The sequence below is a fragment of the Micrasema longulum genome, unplaced genomic scaffold (assembly GCF_059751315.1).
Source record: "Micrasema longulum isolate JH-2025_06_02 unplaced genomic scaffold, ASM5975131v1 h1tg001505l, whole genome shotgun sequence".
Taxonomy (NCBI): Eukaryota; Metazoa; Arthropoda; class Insecta; order Trichoptera; family Brachycentridae; genus Micrasema; species Micrasema longulum.
In genome coordinates, this window is record NW_028278689.1 from 34282 (window position 1) to 51323 (window position 17042).

The 17042-nt window shown below is 52.2% G+C and overlaps 1 protein-coding gene, 2 non-coding genes and 1 pseudogene across 3 annotated transcripts; all 4 read left to right on the forward strand.

Annotated features, from left to right (window-relative positions):
• Positions 1 to 1021: 1021 nt before the first annotated feature.
• On the forward strand, positions 1022 to 6259 carry LOC148275133 (uncharacterized). Its single transcript, XM_088236101.1, has 3 exons — positions 1022 to 1902; positions 2200 to 3239; positions 4065 to 6259. Exons 1-3 carry the CDS (start codon positions 1022 to 1024, stop codon positions 6257 to 6259), a joined length of 4116 nt encoding a protein of 1371 aa, XP_088092227.1.
• Positions 6260 to 9483: 3224 nt separating this feature from the next.
• LOC148275134 (small subunit ribosomal RNA) lies at positions 9484 to 11423 on the forward strand. Its single transcript, XR_015824104.1, has one exon. It is a non-coding gene; the product is annotated as a small subunit ribosomal RNA (ribosomal RNA).
• Positions 11424 to 11707: 284 nt separating this feature from the next.
• Positions 11708 to 11869, forward strand: LOC148275135 (5.8S ribosomal RNA). The gene has a single exon (XR_015824103.1). It is a non-coding gene; the product is annotated as a 5.8S ribosomal RNA (ribosomal RNA).
• Positions 11870 to 12220: 351 nt separating this feature from the next.
• Positions 12221 to 14523, forward strand: LOC148275136 (large subunit ribosomal RNA; annotated as a pseudogene).
• Positions 14524 to 17042: the final 2519 nt, after the last annotated feature.

The following is a 17042-nucleotide window of genomic DNA, read 5'->3' on the forward strand; positions in this document are numbered from 1 at the left end:
CATTCTTCATCTTATCTTGGTCCTTTTGTGAGGCACAATTAACCTTTTCACCGCTAAGCTTAGCGGTGAAAAGGTTAGTTGGCTATGTTGCCGACGTAAAAGCCCATGCACCAACTTGGCGGCCCTTCCTGGGGCTTTAATGTAGCATAGGGGGCTTCAGTATGTGTAAGCGATGTACCACCTCCTCAATAAAGACTAGTATTTGTCACTTTCGGGGGTGGTCATCGCCATACTGAAGCCCACATATAGATTAGAATTCATAAAAAATATGTGTATGTCCATAATATATTGTTATGTTGTTCTGTATGAGTGTTGATCGCCGCGCGGTCGGCGGGGGACTGCGGCCGGGTAGCGGGAGGGTGGGGACCTTATACGCGGCGCGAGAGAGACCGATAGAGCCGGCAAATGTGCTCGCTATCTCTCTCGCCGCGTGATTGGTCAACCTAGTACCGCCCGCTATTGGCCTAGCCCGCCGCCGCACGGCAAAAAATGTTGTATATATAGCCCCGCCGGGGAAAAATAAAGTCAGTCATCTCGTCACACTACTAAGGCTTTTTACTCTCCACTTCGTCTCCCTACCTCGCTTCAAACCGGACCTCATCGCCACCTGTATTCGAACACCGCTACCCCCCTGGACTTGGAACTCGGATACTCTTTGGACTGGATTTTGGACCCCGGATAATTTGGACCCTTGGATACTTCCCCGGAACACACCCCGCCGTTCCCACCGACGGAGAGATACCGGCCTTACAACCCGGTTGCCTGACTCAGGATTGCGGCCGCCAGCGCTACTCGCTAGCGACCCCGCAAGGGATCTCTAGGCGACGATACCTCCCCCGGAGCTTATCGTTCGTCGGCCGAGGCCCGCCTACGCCCGGCCCTTCTGCGTTTGACACCAGCGCCTATAGAAATACAGTTCTTGTGACGGGCGCGATTGCTACGGACGAAGCAGTGATCCGCCGCGTCTGTTACAAGTTGGTCCTTTGAGAAGAACCGGATATTCATCGCAGAGCGCCTAGAGATGACTACGAGAACCCCTTCACTCCGCTCGGGTCGAGGAGGCACGGAACCGAGAGAAGACCCTGCTACAGATCAGGACTCCGAGTCGGACACATCCGAAGATACAGTCCAGCGGCTGAGGACGCAGGTTCGAACGCTCCGTGCTTCACTACGCGATCAAGACCGACGCGTGCCCTTGGAGACGAAACCCGAGCCCGCGCCGCGTGCTACGGATATGGACGGCATCATGACGGTGCTGTCAAAAATGGCGATTCTACTAGAGGCTTCGCAAGGAAGAAGCCCGACTTCAGCCCCAGAGGACGTCAGCAGAGTCGGCGCCATGATAGCGCGCCAATCTACTGCCAAGGACCTACCCGCCTTCGCCGGAGAGCCGCAGGAATGGGCTACTTTCAAATCGCAGTACACTCAGTCGACGGAGATGTGCTGCCTTTCGGATCCAGAAAACCTCCTGCGTCTACAGCGTGCGTTAAAAGGACGGGCAAGAGAATCTGTGTCGTCATTACTAGTGGATCCAAGCCAAGTGAGTGTGATAATGAAGACGTTGGAGCTACACTACGGCCAGCCGGACATTGTAGCGTCTTCCTTGTTGGAAAAAGTGAGAAGGCTCCGCTGCATACAGAACGACGGATCTACGCAAGCATTAGTAGATCTGTCTAGCGCAGTTCGGAACGCGATAGCGACCTTAGAAGGCTTCGGTGGCGATTACATGTCTACGCCACAACTACTAAGTGAACTAGTGAGCAAGTTACCGCTGTGCATGAAGTCTCTCTGGTGGTACAGCAGAAGAGGAAACCGGGTGAGGCCCTCCGCGAAGGATTTCGCGCTCTTCTTGGAAGATTTAACGGAATCTTCGATGATAGGCGGCGGAATAGAGCCGCAAGTGTACAGCGGAAAACAACGCGAGAAGTCACAGAAGCGAGAACAAGTGCATACAGTGATTTCAACAGAGGGAAACGGGAAAAGTGTAGCGTCATGTGTTTTGTGCGGACGAGGACATTTACTACAAACGTGCCAGGAATACATAGAGTGTAGTATTTCGGAAAGATGGGACATAGTGAAGCGAAAGAATTTGTGTTTTTCGTGTTTATCGAACACTCATCGGGCGATAAAGTGTAGAAATGTAAAAAAGTGCGGCCTCGATGGATGTCGCCGAACACATCACAAGACATTACACGACAGAAATAGTGCCGATATCAGTGAAGCTCGGTCTAGCGCCGATATACGAGCGCCAGATAATAGTGCCCGCCGCGACACGCCTGCAGCGGCGGGCGCCGGGGGAAACAGACCGACCGCGAACGAAACCCGCGCCGCGAGTTCAAGTGAGAGAAACTACGATTTCGGCCACAGTTCGCGGACGAATAATATAGTGACGAGCACCTACGCTCGGGAGGAACCGGTCCTCCTAAAAGTGATTCCCGTCATGTTAAGTGGTCCGCGAGGACGAGTGAACGCGTACGCGTTACTGGATGAGGGATCAAACGTGACATTGATTGACGCAAAAATAGCAAACGACATCGGCGCGCCGGGAGAGACTCGAGGATTAAAAATCCACGGTGCCGGCGGAATGTGCGTAACAGATAGTGCATCAAGAAAAGTCACAATTAAAGTGCGCGGAGTTACGGAAGATTTATTCACTCTCCGCGCAAACACAATACAGAAGCTGAGTCTGCCGCTACAGCCCGTGATTGAAGGGGAAGGCAGGATGCGACAAGTGTGCCCGCAGTTACTCATCGGCCAAGATAACGCCTCTCTCATAGTGACGAGAGAGGCACGGAGATGCGGGGAATACATCGCCTCAGTGACAGCCTTAGGAAAGGTGATACACGGTGGGCGGACACGCCAGACTAACGCCAGCATACTAATGGCGCTTAGTACAGAACAGAGACTAGAAAATCTAGTGAAACAGAATTACGCCGTCGACGCGTTAGGTATAAGTTCGACAGCCAAGATATCGCGTCAGGAGGCGCGAGCCACAGAAACCATGAGAGCCACGACACGTTTCCTACCGCAAGGACAGTACGAGACAGGGCTACTGTGGAAAGACAATCGAATGTGTTTACCGGATAATCGCCGTACAGCGCTGAATCGATTTTTAAGCATAGAGAAAAAGTTCAGTAAAAACAGTGAATTCGCCGCGGCCTACAAGTTAAAGATTAAAGAATATCTAGACAAGGGGTATGCCCGGGAACTGACGCTGGCTGAAAGACAAGACACTGCGAGTGGGCTTTGGTTTTTGCCGCATTTCGCAGTGACGAACGTAAATAAACCAGATAAAATACGAATAGTATTTGACGCCGCCAGCCGCTGCAACGGGAAGTCATTGAACGACATGTTGGCCAACGGCCCGGACCTTCTCTCATCGCTTATGGGAAATATAATGCGATTTCGCGAGGGAAAGATCGCGCTGGCAGCAGATATAAGGGAGATGTTTCTCCAAATTAAAATAAGAAAAGAAGACCAGAGGGCGCAGCTGTTCCTCTGGCGCGATAGTCCCGAAGAAGAAATTCGGGAAATGATTATGACGTCGATGACGTTCGGCGCGGCGTGTTCACCGAGCAGCGCACAGTACGTGAGAAATCAAGTCGCAGAAGATCACGGGCAAGAGATGGCCGCCGCCAGGGATGCTGTGCGAAATAAATTCTACATGGACGACTATATGGATGCCGTAGACAGTGCAACAGAGGCGATACAACTGCGCCACGATGTCAGCGAACTACTACGGCGGGGCGGATTCATCCTCGCGAATTGGGCGAGTAATGATCCCTCCGTAATGGAAGCGATTCCTTCAAGTCTGAGAGGGAAAAGCGCACGCGAAATAATTAGCGGAACCTCCGTAACAGAGAGGGTCCTCGGCATCAAATGGGACCCGGTGACAGACGAGTTTCAATTTAAATTTAAAGTGTCACGGGAGGTTCCAACAGAGAGGCCTACAAAACGGCAGATGCTAAGTGAAGTTATGAGCATTTTCGATCCGCTCGGTTTCGTAGGGTGTTTGACAATACGCCCGCAAATACTGCTACAAGATGTGTGGCGCTCCCACATAGAGTGGGACGAACAAGTGAATGAAGAACACGCAGAGAAATGGCGCACTTGGGTGGACATATTACGCAATACCGAGTGCGCTATACCGCGGCGCGTATCGAGCGCCAAGGGCCAGCCAGTAGAGCTACACGTATTTTCCGATGCCTCGGAACAAGCGAGCTGCGCCGTAGCCTACATCGTGGAGGAGAACGCCGCCGGAAGGAATGCGACGTTCATGGCTAGCAAGTGCCGAGTTAGCCCGCTACGAGCGCTATCAATTCCACGCCTGGAATTACAAGCCACGCTCATGGCCGCGCGACTGGCGGCCACAATTAAGAAAGAATGCGGAAGTAATATACGCGATACCTACTACTGGACAGATTCTACTACGGTGCTGTGCTGGGTCCAGAGTGATTCGCGTATCTTCACGCCATTTGTAGCCCACCGCCTAGGGGAAATAGATGAGCTAACGAACGCTCAAGAGTGGCGGTGGGTACCAGGAAAGAAGAACCCCGCTGATCTCGGGACGCGGGACGGCGAGATACCAGACATCTCCCCGGCCGGCATGTGGTTCAGTGGGCCGAGTTTCATAAAGAAAAATAAAAGTGAATGGCCGCCGCTCAAGGTAATAACGGCGACCCCGGATACAAGCAGTGAAATAAAGTGTGCGAACAGTGCCATCGTGATGACAGCCCTCCCGGACGAAAGAAGATTTTCCTCCTGGCGGAGACTGATCAGAACTACAGCGTGGGTGTTGCGCTTCATAAACCGCTGCAGGAAAAAGAATACAGGAAGCGCGACACTCATCGCCCCGGAACTCAAGGCATCAGAGAGGGCGTGGATACTCATAAGCCAGACAGACAGTTACCACGCCGAGATAGCCGCAATTAGACGGGGGGAGTGCCTCCCGCGGAACAGCCGTCTGCTAGGCCTAACTCCCTACCTCGATAAAGATAGCGTCCTCAGGATGGGGACGCGAATTATGGAAGCGCCCGCGGTGAGCGAGCAACTGAAGGCGCCCGTCATACTGGACGGAGCGCACGCCTATACGCGCCTATTGATAAGGCATTATCACGAGTCGCGGCAACACGCAAGTACAGAGCGGACACTCAGCGAACTCAGACAACAGTTCTTTATAACACGATTACGGACAAATATAAGGAAAATTATATACGAGTGCCGCTACTGTCGAATACAGAAGGCCCGCCCGCAGCCTCCGCTCATGGGACAGCTGCCTGCCGGCCGACTCGATCATCACGTAAGGCCTTTTACCCACTGTGGGGTGGACATGTTCGGGCCCGTATACGTAACTATCGGAAGACGCCGGGAGAAACGATACGGGGCCCTGTTTACGTGCATGGTTACGAGGGCCGTGCATATTGAAATTACACCGTCGTTGAGTACTGACTCGACGGTGCAGGCCCTCAGAAGGATGGCGGCCCGCAGAGGACATCCGACAACGCTCTACTCGGACAACGGGACGAACTTCAGAGGCGCAGACAAAGAGATGGCGGCCGCCATGAAGGAACTAGCCCACGATCCCGAACTACAGAACGAGGCGACAAGGAGAGGGATCAAATGGGTGTTCAACCCGCCATCGGCGCCACACATGGGGGGAGCCTGGGAACGGCTCGTCCGGTCGATAAAGGGGGCGCTTATGGTGATTCTAAAGGAACAAGCCCCCCGAGAGGAAACGCTAATGACAGCGATAGCGGAGGCCGAGTACACAGTAAACACTCGGCCCCTAACCCACGTCTCGCTTGATAGCCGAGACGACGCTCCGCTGACTCCGATGCACTTTCTCATCGGGTCGAGCGGGGCCCAGCCGCATCTGGCCGATTACAGAGACGCGCCGCCCGAACTGTGCCTCAGAAAACAATGGCGGGTGGCGCAGAAACTAGCCGACGCATTTTGGAAAAGATGGATGAGGGAATATCTCCCGACATTGGCACAGCGACAGAAGTGGCAACAGGCCGCCACACCGATCATGGTCGACGACCTGGTCATAATAACGGACGCCGCCCTCCCGCGGAATGAATGGCCGCGGGGACGCGTCATAGCAGTCACACCAGGGAAGGATGGACAAGTCAGGAGCGCCCGGGTCCAGACAGCCACCGGAACCTACACACGACCCGCCGTCAAGCTCGCCGTGTTGCAGATCAAGGACGACGTCGGCGCAGAGATGCCTCCTCGGCAGGGGGGAGTGTTGCCGACGTAAAAGCCCATGCACCAACTTGGCGGCCCTTCCTGGGGCTTTAATGTAGCATAGGGGGCTTCAGTATGTGTAAGCGATGTACCACCTCCTCAATAAAGACTAGTATTTGTCACTTTCGGGGGTGGTCATCGCCATACTGAAGCCCACATATAGATTAGAATTCATAAAAAATATGTGTATGTCCATAATATATTGTTATGTTGTTCTGTATGAGTGTTGATCGCCGCGCGGTCGGCGGGGGACTGCGGCCGGGTAGCGGGAGGGTGGGGACCTTATACGCGGCGCGAGAGAGACCGATAGAGCCGGCAAATGTGCTCGCTATCTCTCTCGCCGCGTGATTGGTCAACCTAGTACCGCCCGCTATTGGCCTAGCCCGCCGCCGCACGGCAAAAAATGTTGTATATATAGCCCCGCCGGGGAAAAATAAAGTCAGTCATCTCGTCACACTACTAAGGCTTTTTACTCTCCACTTCGTCTCCCTACCTCGCTTCAAACCGGACCTCATCGCCACCTGTATTCGAACACCGCTACCCCCCTGGACTTGGAACTCGGATACTCTTTGGACTGGATTTTGGACCCCGGATAATTTGGACCCTTGGATACTTCCCCGGAACACACCCCGCCGTTCCCACCGACGGAGAGATACCGGCCTTACAACCCGGTTGCCTGACTCAGGATTGCGGCCGCCAGCGCTACTCGCTAGCGACCCCGCAAGGGATCTCTAGGCGACGATACCTCCCCCGGAGCTTATCGTTCGTCGGCCGAGGCCCGCCTACGCCCGGCCCTTCTGCGTTTGACACCAGCGCCTATAGAAATGCAGTTCTTGTGACGGGCGCGATTGCTACGGACGAAGCAGTGATCCGCCGCGTCTGTTACAGGCTAAGTTAAAAGGCTAAGCTAGCTAGCTTCCTGGGAGAATGTTTGCCGACACCCGTACGCGGCGGCATATTTTTAAACGTTAAAAATAACCGATGATATTTTTAAAACGTCTAGTTATAAGAGACAAGGCATTTATCCATATAGTTTATTTATTTATTTATTGATTTACACGCCCAATGGGCTTTTACATATTTTAGAAATTACATTTAAGTGCAGCAGTGAAACATAAGTATGTAAGTTTGGTAAAAATAAAAGATAACATAAGAAAAGCTAAAAGATACAATAATAGGTAAAAATCAGGAAATGTACCAACATAGGTATATGGTACATAGAAAAATATTTTTAAAATTTACATATGAAAACATACACGCATACATATACATACATATAAGTTTATACATTATTAAAGAGATACATGGTTGATTGTCTAGTTATCTTCCCAAATACTTGAACTTCAATACTGGGAACTATAGAGTTCCCAGTATTGAAGGTTAGGTTAGGTTAGGTTTTTTTTTTTTTTTTTTTTTTTTTTTTTTCTTTGTTGTGTTACTTGATATCCCTTGCTTATAACTATACAAGGTGATATTTTTGGGCTGTTATTTTTGTTAGTGCTTTGTGTATGATTTTATGTGTTTATGTATTGTGTTGAAGCTGTGACATGGACTATTTGCACTTTCCGACATTTGTCTAGTGCCTATCCATCTTCGTCCCGCCCGCCCACGTTTTACCAAACAATGTCGCGATTCCCAGTCCAGTGTCACGCTTCATGCTCAGGCGGTCACCTTGCGGTTTTTGCCAAGTGCGCGCTGCGTACACTAACCTAGTCACAACAACATATCCAGCAACACGTGCGCATGTCGAGACTCGGAATTGGAATCAGCACCGTTGTCAAGGGAACCATGTAAAACCTTGACTGGAAAGGGATTAACATAAATTTATATTTCTATAACATAATAACAATAAATGTAACGAAAGTTACATAATAATTTGTAACAATAAGTTATATAACAATAGATACTTAACATGTCGATAATTAATTAAGTGTATATTTTTAGTATTATGTGGGAAGAATGTTAAGTTATAAGTTAGTTTTAATGTCATGGTAGAATGGGAGAATGCCGCTAGCTGACCGCGATGAGGCTCGCAACCCATCAGGTCGCTTCTCTCGGGGGGGCGCAAAGAGGAGGAATTCTCAGGGATGTAGAATTGCCACTTGGAATGTAAGAGGACGTATGACTGATAAGATGAATGAACTGTGTGATATAATGAAGAATAAATGTATAGATTTATTGTGTGTCTCTGAGACTTGGAAGAAAGGGAGTGGTTCGATGGAGCACGGTGATACTCTGGTTCTCTGGTCCGGTCTCCCTGAGACGGACAGAGCTTGCCGGGGTGTTGCTGCGTTTCTATCGCCAAGAATGATAGAGGGCATGAATGAATATGAATTTGTAAGTGAGAGTAGAGATGATCCGAAATGCACCCCCGCCGATTTTTATTTCGTCCCTCCTTCCGATCCAAATGTGAATGTGAAATAAAAAAAAAAATAAAAAAAAGAAAATAAAAAAAAAAAAAACAAAAATATTTCCTACCCAAATTATAAGTCTAATTTTTCAATCATAATCTCTTTCCATATTCGTCTTCTCAAACGAAAAAAGAAAAGAAAAAATAAAATCATCTCGCAGAATTTGCCAAGTCCCGGCCGTACCGCGCGTTTTACCCATCGGCTCATTTACGTTTCGCCTGAAACGCGCGTAGGCTCCCCGCATGGCTGGCGGCCCGGCGTGCGAGACGCCGACACCCGTCGCCGTACGTATCTTATGCGCGTCTCTCATGGCGTTAGCTAAAATACATTTTTCACCGCGTTCGCACATTGCGGCGGCCGATATGCCGCGCCGGCTTTACATTTGCGAAAATCAACGTCGTGTGGCCGTTCAGCTCCTTTGTGCGGCTGAGCGAGCATCGCACTTCGCCCGTGTACAAACTCTGGAGTTCCGCGCAAGCAGAGAACACCGTGAACAAAAACGAGAACGGTCGTAGGATTCTAATCCACGTCCCCACTATTGCCGCGCCGAAGGCGTGCGCTCTCGTACGTTAATATTTGACGAAAGGGAATTAAATTTTTGGCCAAAGAGAAGATCCATGTGGTCCGTCTCGTCAGGTCCAGCGTTCACTTGTTAAAAAGTGAATTTAAAAGTAAAACGAACAGACTCGTGAATCGCGAGAGTGCAAACTCGAGCGAGCGAGAATGTGAGTTATATAGGTGCGAACATAAAGAGCGTGTCGCGGCGGGTGACTCCGTCGCGCCTCAGACGCCCTTCGTATCCTGGAGCGATATAGAAATGAACAGCTCCCTGGTTGATCCTGCCAGTAATCATATGCTTGTCTCAAAGACTAAGCCATGCAAGTCTCAGTAAAAGCCGAATTAAGGTGAAACCGCGAATGGCTCAATATATCAGTTTTGGTTCCTTAGATCGTACATAGTTACTTGGATAACTGTGGCAATTCTAGAGCTAATACATGCAAACGAGGTCCCGACCGGCAACGGGAGGGATGCTTTTATTAGATCAAAAACCAATCGGCGGCGGGGTTCGCGCCCCGTCCGTCGCCATTCGAGATGATTCTAGATAACTTTGTGCTGATCGCACGGTCTAGCACCGGCGACGCATCTTTCAAATGTCTGCCTTATCAACTGTCGATGGTAGTTTATGCGACTACCATGGTTGTCACGGGTAACGGGGAATCAGGGTTCGATTCCGGAGAGGGAGCCTGAGAAACGGCTACCACATCCACGGAAGGCAGCAGGCGCGCAAATTACCCACTCCCGGCACGGGGAGGTAGTGACGAAAAATAACGATACGGGACTCGTCCGAGGCCTCGTGATCGGAATGATTACACTTTAAATCCTTTAACGAGGATCCATTGGAGGGCAAGTCTGGTGCCAGCAGCCGCGGTAATTCCAGCTCCAATAGCATATACTAAAGTTGTTGCGGTTAAAAAGCTCGTAGTTGAAATTGTGTCCTGCGGTGTCGGTCTACCGAATGCGGTACGACAGGCACGTCTGCGGGGCTTCTCGCCGGTGCGTCCACCGCCAGTGTGTTGCGGTCGTCCTCGCGGGCGGCCGCGCGCCGAGGCGGGCCGTCGCGGCTGTTTACTTTGAACAAATTAGAGTGCTCAAAGCGGGCTAACACTTGCCTGAATATTGTACGCATGGAATAATAGAATAGGACCTCGGTTCTGTTTTGTTGGCTTTCTGATACCAGAGGTAATGATTAATAGGGACAACTGGGGGCATTCGTATTGCGACGTTAGAGGTGAAATTCTTGGATCGTCGCAAGACGGACTAAAGCGAAAGCATTTGCCAAAGGTGTTTTCATTAATCAAGAACGAAAGTTAGAGGTTCGAAGGCGATTAGATACCGCTGTAGTTCTAACCATAAATGATGCCAGCCAGCGATCCGCCGAAGTTTCATAATTTTAACCCGGTGGGCAGCTCCCGGGAAACCAAAGCTTTCGGGCTCCGGGGGGAGTATGGTTGCAAAGCTGAAACTTAAAGGAATTGACGGAAGGGCACCACCAGGAGTGGAGCCTGCGGCTTAATTCGACTCAACACGGGAAAACTCACCAGGCCCGGACACTGGAAGGATTGACGGATTAACAGCTCTTTCTCGATTCGGTGGGTGGTGGTGCATGGCCGCTCTTAGTTGGTGGAGCGATTTGTCAGGTTAATTCCGGTAACGAACGTAACTCTAGCCTATTAAATAGACGTGCAACCGGTATCACAGGAGTCCGCGGGCGCGCATCTTGCGGCGTTCGCGTCGCGGAAGTGTGTTTCGCGGTCTTCACTACCGGCGTACAATGAAAATCTTCTTAGAGGGACCGGCGGTATATATAGCCGCACGAGATTGAGCAATAGCAGGTCTGTGATGCCCTTAGATGTCCTGGGCCGCACGCGCGCTACACTGAAGGGATCAGCGTGTCCTCCTTGGCCTAACGGCCCGGGTAACCCGATGAAACCCCTTCGTGATAGGGATTGGGGTTTGCAATTCTCCCCCATGAACGAGGAATTCCTAGTAAAAGCGAGTCACCAGCTCGCGTTGATTGCGTCCCTGCCCTTTGTACATACCGCCCGTCGCTACTACCGATGGATGATTTGGTGAGGTCTTCGGACTGGTGCGCGGAAGCTCGTCTCGGGCATCCGACGCGTCGGAAAGTTTGACCGAATTTGATCATTTAGAGGAAGTAAAAGTCGTAACAAGGTTTCCGTAGGTGAACCTGCGGAAGGATCATTTCCTGTGAAATATAATATAAAATGAATTTTCATTCTTTTATATAGTATAAATATATATTTATACACACGCGCAGAGCGCAAAATAAGCAAACACTGCGGCGGAATTTCGCCCTAGGGCGCCGCCGCGAACCGCGGACTGCCGGTGTCGCGGGAGGCGGGTCTGTCGGCCCGATTCCCGCGTCCGGCTATATTCTGTGAAAAATGTAATTTTTTTTCCGATAGAGAAAAAAGAAAAAAAACGCAACCGATAAACAATATATATATATATATATCATAAAACACTATTACCCTGAACGGCGGATCACTCGGCTCGTGGGTCGATGAAGAACGCAGCTAAATGCGCGTCAGAGTGTGAACTGCAGGACACATGAGCATCGACATTTCGAACGCACATTGCGGTCCGAGCAAGACTTAGTTTGTCGACGGACCACTCCTGTTTGAGGGTCGCGCGCACAATGCGACCAGACTTCGCCGTCTTCTCTCTTCGGAGAGAAGATTCGGCGAGAGTGTTGCCGGTCTGTCGTCCGCCGGCGCGCGAGCGCCGGACGGACGTCCGGTTAAATTTGACTTGGCGCGCTCTCTCGGTCCCCCCGAGACGCTTTTCGAGCTAGCGACGACGCTGTGAAACCCGCCGCCGGTCCTCACGGGCCGGCGCGCGGGGGCGTTTCTTCGCGCTCTGCGTCGCGCGCGGGTACCGTGCGAAACCGGAGAGCGTTTACATTATTCATATATATGTATATTTATATATATATATATATGAATTTTTTTTTGTTGTCGACCTCAAATCAGGAGAGATCACCCGCCGAACTTAAGCATATCAGTAAGCGGAGGAAAAGAAACTAACGAGGATTCCCCGAGTAGCGGCGAGCGAAACGGGAAGAGCCCAGCGCTGAATCCTGCGGCCCAGGCGGGCCGCCGGGAAATGTAGCGTTAGGGAGGAGAGTAATATATACACGCGCGGTCATTAGTCACGGCTGCCTGTCCAAGTTCATCTTGAACGGGGCCCGCTTACCCGCAGAGGGTGCCAGGCCCGTGGTGACGGTAGCCGGCCGCGACGGTCTCTCTCCCCAGAGTCGGGTTGCTTGAGAGTGCAGCCCTAAGTGGGTGGTAAACTCCATCTAAGGCTAAATACTACCACGAGACCGATAGCGAACAAGTACCGTGAGGGAAAGTTGAAAAGAACTTTGAAGAGAGAGTTAAAGAGTACGTGAAACCGTTCAGGGGTAAACCTGTGGAACTCAAACGAGCGAACGGAGAGATTCATCGTGTCTTCCGTCGGAGCCCGCGTCCCGGCGCACACCTCCGCCCTTCGGCACTCGTTGTCGGGGCGGGGGGTGTCCGGGTGCGCAGCCGGGCTCCCGGAGCGCGTGCACTTCTCTCTCAGTATAACACCGCGACCCGTTGCGCCTCGGTCGAATGCGCCGTGCGGCTGTCCCGCCTCGCTCTGCGGGGCGGAGCCGCGGCGTCCACGGCCGGGGCGAGTTTTAAAGCGACGGTAGAGAACGAGGATCGCGTCCGCCCCTTCGGAGGGCGTCCGTCGCGTCACAGCGGCTTCCTTCTCGTGGCCCCCGGCGCCCAGTGCGTCGCGGGTGTCGCGTTTCGGATGTCCGTGGCTAGTGGCGCGCTCTCGGACGGGACGCGTCCCGGTCGGCGGTGGTTTTGTTTTGGGCACTCACAGGACCCGTCTTGAAACACGGACCAAGGAGTCTAGCATGTGCGCGAGTCATTGGGAACACTGATAAACCCAGAGGCGAAATGAAAGTGAAAGGTCGGCCTCGAGCCGGCCGCAGGGAAGATGCGCGGGCGTCGTCAGACGCCCCGCCGCATTCCCGAGGCGTTTCGAGAAAGCCCCCGTGCGATTATCGAGACGCACTGAGAGCGTACACGCTGGGACCCGAAAGATGGTGAACTATGCCTGGTCAGGTCGAAGTCAGGGGAAACCCTGATGGAGGACCGAAGCGATTCTGACGTGCAAATCGATCGTCCGAACTGGGTATAGGGGCGAAAGACTAATCGAACTATCTAATAGCTGGTTCCATCCGAAGTTTCCCTCAGGATAGCTGGCGCTCGAGAAACATGACGGAATTTATTCCGCCATTCTGACAGTCTCATCCGGTAAAGCGAATGATTAGAGGCATTGGGGCCGAAATGGCCTCAACCTATTCTCAAACTTTAAATGGGTGAGATCTCCTTCTTGCTCGAAGATGAAGTAGGAGCTCGGATGGGAGTGCCAAGTGGGCCAATTTTGGTAAGCAGAACTGGCGCTGTGGGATGAACCAAACGTCGAGTTAAGGCGCCCAATGAACGCTCATCGGAGACCATAAAAGGCGTTGGTCGCTCATGACAGCAGGACGGTGGCCATGGAAGTCGGAATCCGCTAAGGAGTGTGTAACAACTCACCTGCCGAAGCAACCAGCCCTGAAAATGGATGGCGCTGTAGCGTTCAGCCTATACTCGACCGTCGCAGGCAAGCGGGACGTTCGTGCGGTCTCGTGCCGTGCGATCGTTTTGAAGCCGCGACGAGTAGGATGGCCGCGGCGGTGTGCGCAGAAGGGTCTGGGCGTGAGCCCGCCTGGAGCCTCCGTCGGCGCAGATCTTGGTGGTAGTAGCAAATACTCAAGCGAGGTCCTTGAGGGCTGATGTGGAGAAGGGTTTCGCGTTAACAGCCGTTGCACGCGAGTTAGTCGATCCTAAGCCCTAGGAGAAATCCGATGTTGATGATGGTGTAAAGTTATATATATATACATTATAATAATATCACACCCGTCGGGCGAAAGGGAATCCGGTTGCAGTTCCGGAACCCGGCTGCGGAACCGTCTTAAAAATCGTTCCCTCGCAAGAGAGTTCGTCGGGGTAACCCAAAGTGGCCTGAAGACGCCGACGGGAGATCCGGAGAGAGTTATCTTTTCTGCCTGAGCGTTCGAGCGCCCTGGAATCCCATAGCGGGGAGATAGGGCTCGGGACGCGAAGAGCATCGCCGATGCGGCGGTGTCCGGATCGGCCCCTCGGACCTTGAAAATTCAGGTGAGGGATACGCGGAGATGTCGCGCCGGCTCGTACCCATATCCGCAGCAGGTCTCCAAGGTGAAGAGCCTCTAGCCGATAGAATAATGTAGGTAAGGGAAGTCGGCAAGTTGGATCCGTAACTTCGGGATAAGGATTGGCTCTGAGGGCCGTGGCGTGTCGGGCCTGGTCGGGAAGAGGTCATCGGCCGAGACGTGGAAGCCGGCGGGGTCTCCCCGCGCGGTGCCCTCTGGGTGCCTCGCGGGTGTGGATCTCCGTCACCCGGCGCCTCGCCTTGGCCACCCCTCGGATCTTCCTCGCTGTGTGGCACCGGCGTGTTCGCGCACGCCCGGTGACCTGTACGACCGCCGGACGACGGTCAACTCAGAACTGGCACGGACAAGGAGAATCCGACTGTCTAATTAAAACAAAGCATTGCGATGGCCCTCGCGGGTGTTGACGCAATGTGATTTCTGCCCAGTGCTCTGAATGTCAATGTGAAGAAATTCAATTAAGCGCGGGTAAACGGCGGGAGTAACTATGACTCTCTTAAGGCGGTGACCGAGTCCGATCCAGCACTACCGCCGTACGAGAGTATGGTTGAGTACTGGTCGGCAGTGGTCACCCAACAATCGAAAGTTCTGGTAGCCAGCCCCCACGAGCTGATCTACCGTGAGAAAGAAGGCTTGGCTAGTCTGTGGAGACCTGTCTCAAGACGTGAGGTGTACGACGGGAGAGTAGCGCTAACTTCAGCGGCAGGCCCTGACAAGGTCTCGCCAAGGAGCTGGAGAGCGGTACCACCCGATGTTGTTTGTATGTTGTTCAACATCGTACTCGCTGTCGGCGGATTTCCCATCTCCGCCTTAGCGAGTAGAACCATCTTCGTGCCCAAGAAAGGAGGCACAGGGCAACCTTCGGATTACCGCCCTATTTCAATCTCATCCGTAATCGTGAGGCATTTCCACAAGATCCTAGCCACTCGATTACTCAAGCTGCGGCTAATTGACCCCCGCCAGCGATGTTTCGACGATGGCTGTGCGGAAAATATTTCCGTGCTAAGTTCACTGCTTAATGAATCGAGGCGGAATCTGAAACCGATGTTCATGGCCTCTTTGGACATGGCAAAGGCGTACGATTCTGTCTCCCATGAAGGCTTATTACATGCAGTAAAGTCGACCGGCTTGCCGGCTCAATTTTCCAATTATATACAACGCCTATATGCTAATAGTAGCACATCTTTTCACCTTCATGGTAAAAACTCACCACTTTTCAGGAGTCAGCAGGGAGTAAGACAAGGAGACCCCTTATCAACACTCCTTTTCTCTCTGGTAATCGACCGGGTATTGAACAAACTCCCGAAGGAGGTTTCTGTAGACTTCTTGGGGCTGCGGCTCTCGGCGTTCGCGTATGCGGACGACGTGCTGCTGTTCGCCACCACACCATGGGGTCTGCAGGAAGCAATAACTGCTTTTGAGGAAGAAGCCGACACCTATGGCTTGAACCTGAACGCGCACAAGAGTGCGGTGCTGTCCCTGGAGCCCAACAGGAAGCGGAAAACGTTCAAGGTATCAGAGGAGGGCGTATTCCGGTCTCGCACCGGTGGGGTCATCCCGCGACTGGGTACTCTGTCTCGATGGAAGTACCTGGGAGTGGTGTTTGATTCCACTGGGGCGCAGCACGCGGGGTTCTCTCTGAAGACCATCCTCGAGAGGCTATCGAGGGCACCTCTCAAGCCTCAGCAACGACTGATGGCATTGCGGAGCTTCTTGCTTCCGCGTTTGTTCCATCAGTTTGTTCTGGGCAAAAGCAGTGGAATCCTCCTGAAGGGTTTGGATATCATGATACGGAAGAAAGTCAGAGAGTGGCTTAGACTACCTAAAGACGTTCCCATAGCGTTTTTCCATGCAGCGGTGAGAGACGGAGGGCTGGGTATCCCATGTCTCGGTCTCTCCATACCCTGCATGATATTCAATAGATTCAGGGCTCTTCAGCACTCGAATTTTCAGGCGGCTCGAGTAGCACACAACTCGGACTATGTCCAATCAAGGATCCTTAGGGCAGAGAAAGCCCTCACCAAAAATGGTATACTCTATGATAAAACTAATAAAATACAAAGTTATTGGAAATCCCTGCTCTACAGTTCTAATGACGGTTATGAACTTAGAGAGGCTTCCAATGTATCCGCTTCGACTGCTTGGGTATGCTCGGGATGTCTCGCTGTCCCAGGACGCGAGTATGTCCAAAATCTTCATGTTCGAATTAATACCCTCCCTACGCGGGTCAGAACGACCCGCGGAAGACGGGAGAACCAAAATATTGATTGCAGAGCAGGCTGCAACGCGACTGAGACCGCCGCACATGTAGTACAAGTGTGCTTTAAGACGCACGGCGGCAGAGTTCTGCGCCACGATGCGGTGGCCTCGGTCATAGCGGCGGCTCTCGTGAAGAAAGGCTTCACCGTCTCACGAGAGAGGATTTTTGACACAGAGGTAGGAAGAAGGAAGCCGGACATTATCTGTGTGAAGGGAGCGCAGGCAACTGTGATAGACGTGCAGGTGGTGAGTGGGACCGAGCCTCTTGAGACGCATCACCAGAGAAAGTGCGATTACTATGGTAG

What these genes read in the sequence shown, in the direction of transcription:
- LOC148275133 (XM_088236101.1), top strand. Translation starts at nt 1,022, where the DNA reads ATGACTACGAGAACCCCTTCACTCCGCTCGGGTCGAGGAGGCACGGAA. An exon ending in GGCGGAATAGAGCCGCAAGT is followed by an intron (nt 1,903 to 2,199) that starts GTACAGCGGAAA and finishes ATTACACGACAG; the next exon opens with AAATAGTGCCGATATCAGTG. An exon ending in TGAAAGACAAGACACTGCGA is followed by an intron (nt 3,240 to 4,064) that starts GTGGGCTTTGGT and finishes GCTCCCACATAG; the next exon opens with AGTGGGACGAACAAGTGAAT.